Genomic DNA, 12773 nt, shown 5'->3' on the forward strand with positions numbered 1-12773 from the left:
CCCAGTAGTGAGTGCCAATTCCATTGAAGCAGGCCTTAGACCGGAGGAGAAAGATGACTTTGGTAACTGGATGATAGTTACAAAGCCTCAAAGAAAGAAGTCCGTCAATGCTCAGGGAAAACAAGTCCAGTCCACCAACCAATCCACCCATGGCAATACAATCTTTAATTTCAAAAAAAATCAAGCAAGGTAAGGTTCAAGATTTGAGATCTTGCAAAATCAGGAAAATATCCCGGTGATCTCGCAATCACCTAATTTATCTAGGGAAATTATTCAATTTTCCTCTAAAAATAATATAGGCAATAATGCCAAAAATAATCAGAGGTCTAATTTCCATAATAGACAAGCTAGCAAAAATCCTTCCCAATCTCGTCCCAATCTTCGCTCCACAAAATCCGCTCCAATTACCAAAAATAATCCATCTACCAGTAATATGATCATTCCAAATTATTTCCCTAATATTCTACAAGATATTTCTAATATTCAAAAGATTACATCAATTAATCTACCCAAAAGCTACTCCCCTGTTCCAACGACTACAAAAAATTCATCTCCTATTCTGACTACAACTAAACAGAATGGATCCTCACATATCCTACTTAGACCTCAAGCTCCCACAAATCCGTTACCTCCCCCAACACCCTCGGTTCGAAATGATTCCACCAGCACAGACAATATCGATATCAGTATGGAAGGAGATTCTCGCACCCTATATGGGGGTGATGGTACGGGAATGCCCGATAATGGATCTCAGCTTCAAACCAATCCAGGAGGACCCATCGACTCTCCAGCTGGAGATGTCGATACCATGGAACATTAATCAAGTGCTATCGATAATAAGTCGAGCTTATCTAACAAATTTACTTTATGCACCTTTCCATATGTCGGATCGAATACCTGCTTTGTCACCAAATTCGTCCCCCATTACCTGTATGGTATGGAATATACAAGGGACGGGAAATAAGAATAAAATTAATGCACTGAAAGAAGTAGTTAAGGTTTACAAGCCGTCAATTATTTCACTCATCGAGACTCACATGAATGGCGAACATGCTCTGAAAATTCAAAAAATTATTGGCTACACCTGCCATTCTCGTGTTGATGCCAATGGGTTTAGTGGAGGTATATGGCTCTATTGGCGATCTGAGTTTGTCACTGTTACACCTGTGAAGGAACATTCACAATATATTACAGTTGAAGTTTCACGCAATGGAGATTTACCATGGTTTTTCTCGGCTGTTTATGCAAGCCCGAACCCCTCTAACCGGATGGAATTATGGACTGAACTTGAATAATATGCTCGCTCTAATGGTCATCCTTGGATGTTAGCTGGTGACTACAACGAGACACGTTCTTTGAATGAAAGACACGGAGGAGATCAAAATATGGCTCGTCGATGCGCCTTCTTTAACAATTTGATAGAAAGCTGTCAACTTATTGAATTGGAATTTTCTGGTCCGGCTTATACTTGGGCCCGAGGAAGCTCTGCTGCAACTCGTCAGAGTGCCCGCCTCGATAGAGCCTTATGTAATAGTGAATGGAGCACTCAATTTAGTGAGGCTAGTGTTCGTCATCTCCCTGCATTCCAATCTTATCATTGCCCTTTACTTATTTCTCCAAATGGTTTTGCGCCACTAAGCTCCGTCCAACGTCCTTTTCGTTTCCAAGCTGCTTGGATGACCCATGAAAATTTCTCTGAGTTTATAGTTTCCAACTGGAAGACGGGAGATACTTTAGTCTCACAATTATCAGACTTATCGTCCAAATTATAGCGGTGGAATGAAGATGTATTTGGCAATATTTTTCGAAAAAAAAGAGAATTGTTGGCTCGTATTGAAGGTTGCCAGCGTGAACTTTCGGCTCATAGACAGAACCATCTCATTAAACTCGAGTCACGTTTGAGAAAAGAACTAGACGATATCTTGGAACAAGAAGAACTACTATGGTACCAGAAATCTAGAGTTGATTTTATTCGCGACGGAGATCGCAACACCTCCTATTTTCAGGTTAGTACCTTAGTACGACGGTGGCGTAATCGTATCAATATGTTGAAGAACGATGATGGCCAGTGGGTGGAGGATAGCAACGACATTAAGGAGATGGTAATCGAATTCTTTAAGCGATTATATACAGACGATACCCCAGAGAGGGAGGATGCAGATATTCCTTATGACCTATTTCAGGAATTCTCCAATGAACAATGGGATAAACTTTCGAGGAGCTATTCGCCAGCGGAAATTGATAATGTTATTTAAATATGGGCTCTCTTAAAGCCCCCGGCTCCGACGGATTTCAGGCTCTTTTCTACCAAAAGCATTGGTCTACTGTTAAACATGATGTCTATAATATGTTTATGAAGGCTTTGGAAGGCAAGGGTTTTCCAGACGGATTAAACAGTACACATATCGTCTTGATTCCAAAGGTTAATGCACCGGAGCATATCTCGCAATTCCGTCCAATTAGTCTATGCAATGTCGCTTACAAAATTATAAGTAAGACTATTGCGAACCGAATTAAGAAAGTCCTCCCACGACTTATTTCCGAGACCCAAAGCGGGTTCGTCCCCGATCGTCAAATCACTGATAATATAGTGATTTTTCAAGAGGCAATTCATACCATGCGAAAGAAGAAAGGTAAAATAGGATATATGGCTATTAAAATAGATTTGGAGAAGGCGTACGATCGTCTGAAATGGAGCTTTATATACAATACTTTAAAAGATATGTGCTTCCCTGGCCTTATGGTTGACACAATCATGGAGTGTGTGACCTCTCCGTCTATGCAAATACTATGGAACGGTGAACCAACCGCGCCCTTTAAACCAACTCGAGGAGTTCGCCAAGGTGATCCCCTTTCTTCATACCTATTTGTCATGTGTTTAGAAAAGCTTCAACAAGCTATTGATATTCGAGTGCAAGGGGACGATTGGAAACCCATACCTATTTTCAAAAACGGCCCTCGTATTTCCAACCTTTTTTTCGCAGATGATATGGTCCTCCTTGCGGAGGCTCGAGCGGATCAGGCTCATGTTATCAAATATGTTCTTGACAATTACTGCGCAGCATCAGGAGAAAAAGTCAGTATAGCAAAGTCTCGCATTTTCTTCTCTTCGAACACAGCTACCACGGATATAGAGGAGGTAAATAGCATCCTCGGTTTCGAAATGACAAACGATTTGGGAACCTACCTGGGAATGCCTACAATTAACGGACGAGTTACGAAGGCAACCTTTGCCCATCTAGAGGAGAAGCTCAATAGACGGTTAGCTGGATGGCAAACCAAATATTTATCGCTTGCAGGTCGGAATACTTTGGTTCAATCAACTCTCACCACTCTAGCGAATTACAGTATGCAAACGGCGAAAATTCCTAGGTCGGTGTGCGACTCCATTGACAGAAAAACACGGAGATTCTTATGGGGTGGTAATGAGAATCAAAGAAAAATTCATTTGATTTCATGGGATACGGTACAAAAACCAAAATCTATGGGGGGTCTAGGCATACGTTCTTCCCGTCAATCTAATGCAGCTTTTCTTACCAAGCTAGGTTGGCGAGTCTTATCGGAACCACAAACTTTATAGGCTCGAGTTTTGAGAGCGAAATATTGCCAAGGACGCTGTGATGTCGACATGTTCCAACCAAAACCGAACATGTCAAATGTGTGGGCCGATATTTCTTCACAGGCAAAAATAATCAATAAAGGCAGTACTATGGCAGTGGGTAACGGACGAAAAACGTTGTTCTGGGGTCATTCATGGGTCGACCCGGGTTGTCTTTCTGACAGAGTTATTTTGCCTATCCCGGAAACTATTCTCGGGGCTACGGTCGCTGATATGTGGAACGAGGAAACAGGGTGGAAGTGAGAGGAGTTTTCGAATTACCTTGCGCGAGAAGACCTCCTAAAAATAGCTACCTATTATCTATCACCCGAACCAGACTTAGACGATTCTCTATACTGGAATGCTTCTTCTAGCGGTAAATTTTCCATCAAATCAGCCTTAACTCTAATTAAAACGGCAGAAATGGAACCTGAAACCGAACCAGTAGCATGGCATGTTATTTGGAAGCTTCCAGTCCAACAAAGAATCTGAATGTTCTATTCTCGGGGCTACGGTCGCTGATATGTGGAACGAGGAAACAGGGTGGAAGTGGGAGGAGTTTTCCAATTACCTTGCGCGAGAAGACCTCCTAAAAATAGCTGCCTATTATCTATCACCCGAACCAGACTTAGACGATTCTCTATACTGGAACGCTTCTTCTAGCGGTAAATTTTCCATCAAATCAGCCTTAACTCTAATTAAAACGGCAGAAATGGAACCTGAAACCGAACCAGTAGCATGGCATGTTATTTGGAAGCTTCCAGTCCAACAAAGAATCCGAATGTTCATTTGGCTCGCAGCACATCGCCGCCTAATGACTAATTATAATCGGGTGCGAAGGGGTATTCATGACGATCCCATTTGTCCTAGGTGCCTCGAGGAGGATGAATCGACGGATCATCTTTTACGGAATTGTCCATACTCTAAAGAGCTTTGGAGTTTACTGGAGGAATGTGCTACTACTGACATTTTTTATGCAATGCCATTCACAAGTTGGATTTCGAAAAACGCAAGTAACGCAATCCCTCTCGCCTCACATAATTGAACAAATTGATATTTCGCGTAAGGCTTTTGACCCTTTCGACATTTTCATACCTATACCCGGCACGACCCACGAGGAACGCTTTATCCGGTGGGAAACACCACCTCACGGCTGGTGTCTTCTAAATACGAACGGGGCCTCGAAGGGAAACCCTGGTCCTGCTGGCTGTGGTGGAATAATTCGCGATGAGACGGGTAATTTTGTACACGCTTTTCTCCTCTCCTGTGGTGTATGCAATTCGATGCGGGCTGAGATGCGTGCCCTCGTGGTTGGACTTGAAAGAGCTCGAACACTGGGTATAAGGAAGCTCATTGTCCATATGGATAATTCATCCTGCGTGGATTTTGTCCAACATAAACAATTACTAAGTAGCAGCCTTCGGCCACTCGTTCAACGATGTCGCGATCTAATTAAGCTTAATGGGTGGTTAGTTAAATTCCATCATGTGTTCCGCGAAGCGAATAGAGCAGCTGATTGGCTCGCTAACGAAGGGATCAACGCAAGCACAACCGTTACCTACTTAGAAGAACCTCTCGATGGTCTTTGTACTATCCTTCGTGAGGATGCTCTAGGCGTAGCATTTCCACGTTTAGTTCGTGTTTAATTTCTCTTATTGTACTGGGGCTTGGCCCCTCTTAAGCACCAAAAAAAAAAAAAGAGTCAATTTGTTTAGGTTTAGCCGTTTTGGAAAAAAGGTATGATATGGAAAATTAATGAAAAAGTGTATGTGAAAAAGTAAATTCCGTATGTGAAAAAGTAATTCCGATTTTTAAAATGACTTTATTTTTAATCTAACTACCAATTTTAAAAAACAAAAAATCACTAATCTAACTAGTATAAAAGCCAAGTTCTTTAAAGAACTCTCATTGGCTCCTTATTTTTAGGAATTGAAAACTTTTTTTTTTTCATTTGATCATGGTCTTCTAAATTTAAGGGGATTTTATTTTAGAGAATTGCAATTCATTTAGCAATAACTATCTACAATTTAAAACACTATACAATATATATACACCTACCAACAAACAACTACGCAAAAAACATTACATGAAATTATTAAAGATGCATTCTCTCTAAACATTTACTATAAACATAAAAACGATTAAAGTATAACGGTATAATCTAAATACCAAAAAATAAAAAAAATAAAAAACAGTAGAGAAGACATTAAAAAACCAAAAAAAATGTATTAAATTTCTAAAAAGGGTTTTACAAAACACATTTTAGTAACATAGAATACCACAAATCGATACAAATTAAAAGAATGTTCTGTGAAAATTAAATTTACAAAAATCATTTACTATATTGAATAAATCAAAAACCTCACCAAAAAAATTATTTCAACATTTTCTTATTTTATTTAATCTTAAAAAAATTGAAAAAAAATAATTGGTCACGAAAAAAAATGCTCAAAATATTAGGAGTATAAGAGCATCCGCAAAGGTGGAAACGGACCTCCCCATATACACTCTCTTTCCTCCTATGAGGCTCCTCCTTATTGCACTAAGCTCCCCAACATTTGGGGTTCCTCTATTTTTGGAGGAGCTTCCCAAATGAAAAAAGTGGGCCAATATGTACTTGATTCTTGCACATGGCTGATTGCAGTAAATTAATTAGAAAAAAGTAGCAGTTTGCACTTAGTTTAATTAGAAAAAAGTGGGCCATTATTAAATATAAATATTTGTTGGGGAACCCCATTGTTGCATAGATGTAGTTATGAAATAGGGGAGGGTAAATGGAAAAGTTAGTGGAAAATGAGGTGGACGAATAAGAAAAGGAAAGAGAAAATAAGGGGAGTCTCACCTTTGCGGATGCTCTAATCAGTATGAACTATGAACATACAATTAAAAGATTCAAAAGCTTTAAAAAATATATTTGGTGCAACACTAACATTGAAATTAAATAAAAGTTAGCTACATTGCTGAATAGAAAATTTAAAAGATTATTGAATACGTAAAAATAGAAGAGAGAACAACAAAATAAAAATATTTTTTTGATAATTACCTATCTAAACTATTAAAATTTGACTTCATTTTGTGATTACATGTGTATGAACACAATCTCTACGGATGAAAAATAAAAAATTAGAAATATGTATTTTCTTCAGAAATTAGAAACATGCAAGATGTTGAATTTTTTGAAAAAGGTTTTTATGTATTTCATGAGGAAGATGAATGAAAAAGGTAAAATGTTGTAAGTGAGAGTTGAGAGGAGGTGGTTTCCATTTAGGGTTTATTGTTAGACGATTGAGGTGAGAGAATGAAGGTTATTAGCATTTTGTAGATTAATGTTGGGATTGGGCTTCTAAACTACTACATTTATTTTTAGTTTTTCTTTTAGATGTGTCAATTATTTAACAAAAATATAAAATAATATTTTTATTTTAATAACCTAATATTTGAATTATTAACTTACAAACTTAAATATATAATAAGGTATTATATAAAATTTTAAATTGAATAATTGTGAAATTTTTATATAAATAACCTATTTTATTAGTTAAATATATATTATAACGTTTTAAGTAGCAATCCCGTGCAATTTTGCACGGGTGTAAAAGGTAAATAAACTAATGCGGTGAAAATAGTACTAATTTGTGTTAAAAAGGTGAGTGAGTTGGTCATTTTTATTTTAAACCTACACACTTTTATGCATAGGATAGTCCGTCCATATTATGCGATTATTTTACAAGATAGTTACTCTACTTTTCTTATAGGCTTTTATTATTTGCATTTTTTTTTACCATTAATTATAATAAAAATTACATATAGCTCTTTCCTCCGACTTGGTCATTTGTTTACCTTTACTTTAGGCACAAAAACTATTATCTTTATCACTACTCATTTATATGCTCCTGTATTTAATAAAAAACGCCTATTATTGTGACCCGTGCATTTTTTGCACGGGTTTAAAACTAGTGTTCATAACATTTTTTACTCAATAAAAAAAGATCATATTTGCTATATTTTGAAACTCGTTTATAATATTTAAATATATATTCACAAAATTTAAGTGACTTATTCACGACAAATATTACTATACAACCAGTTGTATAATAAGGATTGTACAACCCTATACATTAATCCGAGCTTATGTGCAATTTTATTGAGTTTTGTAAGAGTTTATTTTTTTTATGTTTGAGTTTGAGTTCAAAAACTTTAAAGCATAGCTCATATTCATTTTAATAAAACTCGAAAACTTTAGTACACAGCTCGGATTCTACACCATACAACCGTATACAACTGGTTGTATAATCTACTAATTGCTTATTCACATGTTAAATTGTGTGAATATGTATATTTTGTTAAATGAATATCTGTGAATCTCAATAAAATGTTTGTTGTTCATATGAACAAGTAATTTGTGAACATGTCTGTTATATTGTTTGAATATCTATATTAGTTGTGTGAGTATGTGAGTTTTACTTTGTGAATATAATTTTTAATCTATGTGAATATACTAATTATGTAATATGAATATCTGATGAGCATGTTAATTACGTGATGTGAATATCTCATTGTTATGAATATGTCAATTATGTGATGTGAATATGTGAGTATAATCAAAATAAACACCAAAATATATCAAAAGTGATCTCTATTTATAGAGGAACGAAAATTATAAATTGTGGTACTAATTTTTATATTTTTCAAATGTATCAAATTTAAATTTTAAAGGTTTTAAGTTTTAATTTTATAGTTTTTCAATAACTAAATGATGAAAGTATCCTACTCCCTACTTATGGGAGTAGGATATAATTTACCATCAAGAGTAGACCTGACAAAATTGACCCGATCCAAATGACTTGACCTGCATCCGAATTGAGAACCGGAATCTGACCCGAAATCCAAATTGACCCGACCCGAATGTAGCAAACTGACCGTTATCCCCAAAGAACTTGAAAAACAACCCGATTCCAAAATGTCCTAACCCAACTCGACCAGATTTTGTAAACCTAAACCCGAAATTAATCCGATCCAAACCCAATCCCGATTGACCCCTTTACCAGGTATATTCGGTACTTAACTCCCAATGTGGAGCCGAATAGCCGATGAATAAGCAGTGAATGTCAGCAGGATGAGACAACAATGCAAAAACAGATCAGTCACAGCACACAGACACACCCAATTGAAATAACAAGTCAATTTAACAATCAAAGCACCCCCAAAAAATATTAAACTGAAAAAGTTATCAAAGAGTTGATCATCATTCATTCATTCATCGAAGGATTTCAGAAAAATGAGGAACCAGGAGGAATATCTAAGGATGAAAACAGATGATTTTCCTTCTGTAAATCAGCAGATAATCAACCATGATTTGAATGAACTAAAAGATGCTTTCAGCAAGTTTACCTCTGATGCAATCAAACTTGGTGGTTTGGGTTTTGGCACTGCTTTCTTTCAATGGCTTGCCTCTCTTGCTGCCATGTCTGCTTTCTTTCTCAACTCTCTTTTCTTCTGCTTTTCATTTCATTCATCTGGGTTTATTTATTTTGTTAGCAACTCATCTGGGTTTTCCTTAATTTGTTGATCTATTTTGTTTCTTGTATCCGGTTGAATGTTTATTCTTTTTATCAGCTATTCTGGTGTGATCAGGGTCAGGGTCGGAACCAGGATTTGTAGTTAGTTGTCGAAATTCGGGGTTTTAACTAAATTTTCATTGCTTAGTTAGTGGCAGAACCAGGATTTTTAGTTAGGGCATAATGTAAACTCTAGAAAAGTTCGGAAATTTTAACTAAAACTTTCGAAATTTATATTATCAAGCGGGGGGAATTGCCCTTGTGAATTCCCCTTAGTTCTGCTACTGGTTGACAATTTGATTACTTTTCATTGCCAACTGCCAAGGTGGTGGTGTTAACATATCTGGGTTTGACCTTGGATCATGCTTGACAAGGGAGAGATTTATATAACATCTTTGTGTTTTCTTTGATTCTACACTCTTTAGTTACAGCAAATCTCGCTTGTGACCTCTCACAACTCTCTCTCCCACTTGCCGTTACTTTAATCGGTGTGAGAGGTCACAAGCTTGTGACTATCACAAATGAGAATTTGTGCTTTAGTAATTTACTTAAGCATCTTGTGCCTTTTGTTCTGTACCGTTGTTTGAATCATGAATTCATCATCAGATTAGCACATGAATGATGTGTAGTGGCTATTTGGATGTAGCCAAAAGATGGTTAGTTGACCGCCTTCACGAAATTGCTATTGCTTCATAAAATCATGGAAATCTTTTGTTTTTGGTTCTGTGCCTTCTCATGATTTCATCATCCAACAAGTATATGATCTGAAAATTATGCGCAGTTGCAGCTAGGCAGCTAGCTTGTTAGTATTAAAAGCGGACTGCCCTCTGTCCGGCTGTCCTCTAGAATTTGATAATTTCCGTGATCAAATGATTACTAAACTTTGTTAACTTAAGATGGAGTACAAGAGAACAAGTTCTGCACTCTGCCAATATTATTAGCTAGTCATTTCTCTTGCTGTAGATTAATTAAGTGTTCAATTATTGAGCATTGTCCATGTCTCATGCATGTTGCAGTTATTTGCTGATATTGGATCGCACAAATTGGAAGACAAATATTCTGACAGGATTGTTAGTGCCTTACATCTTCTTTAGTCTTCCATTGGTGTTGTTTGCCTTCTTCAGGTACGGGTTTTGGTGCACCTTAGAATTCCTACTTTCCTAGTAATCAGAAGCTAGCTACATTCTACATGAGTAATTTCTGTAATCCCGTACTGGTTGCTTTGAAATTCAGGGGACAGTTTGGAATGTGGGTTGCTTTCATAGCTGTTGTACTGCGCCTTTTCTTCCCACGTCAATTCCCTGGTATGCATCTTCCCGTCCACATTCCTAGTCATCTTAGGCTATAGTAATTGAGATTGCGACTTTGCGAGTGCTTATGTTAGATGTATTTTCAAGTAGATGGACCAAATCACTTTGACTCTTTGAGTATGCCTGAGAGTTGCATGTTTGTAATGCAGATTGGCTAGAATTGCCAGGTGCGATAATTCTGATAATAGTGGTGGCTCCTGATTGGATTGCCGACACTCTTCGAGATAACGTGGTTGGGGCAGCAGTGTGTTTAGTGATCGGGTGTTACTTGTTGCAAGAGCACATTCGAGCTTCCGGTGGATTCAGGAATTCATTCACAAGGGCAAATGGCATATCAAACTCATTCGGCATTGTTCTTTTACTGGTTTATCCCGTCTGGTATCTCATAGTATACTGGTTCTAGACCCAAACCATTATTTGGGTCCTATATATGTCGTGGCTTCTCTTCTGTGGCAGCTTTCATCTTGGCATTCTTGTCAATATTCGTTGGATTTATTTGTTTATGAATTGACAACATATGTTCTGCATGACCTTGTTTTTGTGGACCGAGAATGTGAAATTAAGCGTGTATTGGTTTACTGTCGATCATTTGCCTATTAAGAACAAGAACCTTCACTGATGTGAATCCGGCATTGATTTTTTTTAGCTACTAGTATTTCAAATCTCATGTAATTAAACAACTGAACACAATTATGGGTTTATTAAGTACTAGTAACTTGCATGCAGGCCTGAAAAACTGAACTGAGACCATAGTGAACAATCCGAAAATGACCCAAAACTCGATCTTAAACTTCTCAAGACTGATGTAAGTAATAATTACACAATACCTAATACTGATAATATTACTGGTAGCCTGTTTATTACAAGTTTTATCATATATCGAAAAAGATCAGTAGAATGTTGCAGTCAATTGATCGCCGTACTTTACTACAGTATCAGATTACTGAGGAGGTTAAGCTGGAGGCTTCATTTGTTCCTTAATAGCTGCAGTCAACTGATCATAAGCTTCTTTCCAAGCTTCCTTCATTTCATCCGACCACATTTCCGGCACTGCATCTCTTATAGTCTCCAGTAACGCGAACCTCACAACCTTCCAAAAAAACTCATTTGTTTTGTTAATCTACTAATGCAATTGTTAATGACACTCGATAATCTGACGGAGTTAATTACCTCGAAATGCTCATCAACTACTCCATATTTGAGGTGCAACTCTCCCAAATCCTTCAAGTTGGAGTCTTTTACTGTCACCTTACCCGATTTCCTCAGATTAACAGCTGATTCACATGTCTGAATTAAGATGATAATGTCAATATATAAAACTTTGTTGCAATATTGATCAACAAATTTCAAAATAACTCGGGAATCACCATAACAAAAACAGTCAAGGCATGAGCTTTAAGCTTCGGATTAGTTTCCAAAGGGACGGCATCATCATCCGCGTCCCTTAGAAAAGAAAACAGTTTCTTTGCTGCAGGTGCAATCTCGAAAACCCTGAAAATAAAAACCACTGCAGTCAATTTATCAATCTCAAATCATTCAAAAACTAAATATAATTCGTAATTTTAGTGAATTTAGCCATTAAACCTTAAGAAGAATTTAAGGGCGAGTTGAGAAGAATTCTTTTTCATTGCATTCCAGGATTTTACAACCAGAGCTTCCTGCTCTTCTGTAAATGATTTTACTGTGAATCCAGCATTACTTCCCTTGCTGACACCTAATTAATCACCAGAAACCGATTAATGCGTAAAAACTAGTATAAAATCTCGGTTTCTGTCACGGTAGTGGACCTAGTGGTATCATTACTTGTAATAGATCTGGGGGCTTGGCAGAAGAGTCTCTGAATGCTAGATCCTTCCCTTTTGAGCCATGAAAAGTCGGCGACATTATTTGAGCGTAGTAAATGTGAACTTTTCAGGGAAACAATATTAGAAGATGCAGTCACTGTATTGGCAAGGCAGGTTGCTGCACAAAACACACGAAAAGTCACAAGACGACACAACACGACACAAAGGAAGTTGATAAAGAAATTAAAGCAAAGGGAATACCCTTGGATGCAGGAGTTGTGGAGCTGATAAAATTCATAGCAGATCAGATAGTTTGATTAAGCAGAAAATATTTAAAAGTGTAAATGCATAGTTATGTTATTATATAGTGAGTAGTTAAGTTGGGAAGTTAGGATAGTTAGTGTTCAAATTTGATTAGTAAAGTATGAGTAACCTTTGAATGAAGGGCAGGGGCAGCCTACCTTATACTTTATTATACCTTATTACTGAATACTGTGGGCTGAATGTTGCAACTTGCAAGCAA

At 37.1% G+C, this 12773-nt stretch overlaps 3 protein-coding genes across 3 annotated transcripts; 2 read left to right on the forward strand and 1 right to left on the reverse strand.

The window, feature by feature from the left end:
- The first annotated feature begins 1385 nt into the window (after nucleotides 1–1385).
- LOC141600668 (uncharacterized) lies at nucleotides 1386–2255 on the forward strand. Its single transcript, XM_074420911.1, has 2 exons — nucleotides 1386–1706; nucleotides 1773–2255. Exons 1-2 carry the CDS (start codon nucleotides 1386–1388, stop codon nucleotides 2253–2255), a joined length of 804 nt encoding a protein of 267 aa, XP_074277012.1.
- Nucleotides 2256–8678: 6423 nt separating this feature from the next.
- Nucleotides 8679–11049, forward strand: LOC141599303 (cold-regulated 413 plasma membrane protein 2-like). Its single transcript, XM_074419287.1, has 4 exons — nucleotides 8679–9064; nucleotides 10173–10280; nucleotides 10390–10460; nucleotides 10616–11049. The coding sequence occupies exons 1-4, from the start codon at nucleotides 8877–8879 to the stop codon at nucleotides 10867–10869; spliced, it is 621 nt and encodes a 206-aa protein (XP_074275388.1). The 5' UTR covers nucleotides 8679–8876; the 3' UTR covers nucleotides 10870–11049.
- Nucleotides 11050–11234: 185 nt separating this feature from the next.
- LOC141599302 (anaerobic nitrite reductase Glb1-1-like) lies at nucleotides 11235–12746 on the reverse strand. Its single transcript, XM_074419286.1, has 6 exons — nucleotides 12512–12746; nucleotides 12270–12428; nucleotides 12051–12180; nucleotides 11834–11957; nucleotides 11637–11753; nucleotides 11235–11556 (listed from the first exon to the last, which is right to left on the reverse strand). Exons 1-6 carry the CDS (start codon nucleotides 12546–12548, stop codon nucleotides 11419–11421), a joined length of 705 nt encoding a protein of 234 aa, XP_074275387.1. The 5' UTR covers nucleotides 12549–12746; the 3' UTR covers nucleotides 11235–11418.
- Nucleotides 12747–12773: the final 27 nt, after the last annotated feature.

This window comes from Silene latifolia, chromosome 9 (genome assembly GCF_048544455.1).
Source record: "Silene latifolia isolate original U9 population chromosome 9, ASM4854445v1, whole genome shotgun sequence".
NCBI classification, from domain to species: domain Eukaryota; kingdom Viridiplantae; phylum Streptophyta; class Magnoliopsida; order Caryophyllales; family Caryophyllaceae; genus Silene; species Silene latifolia.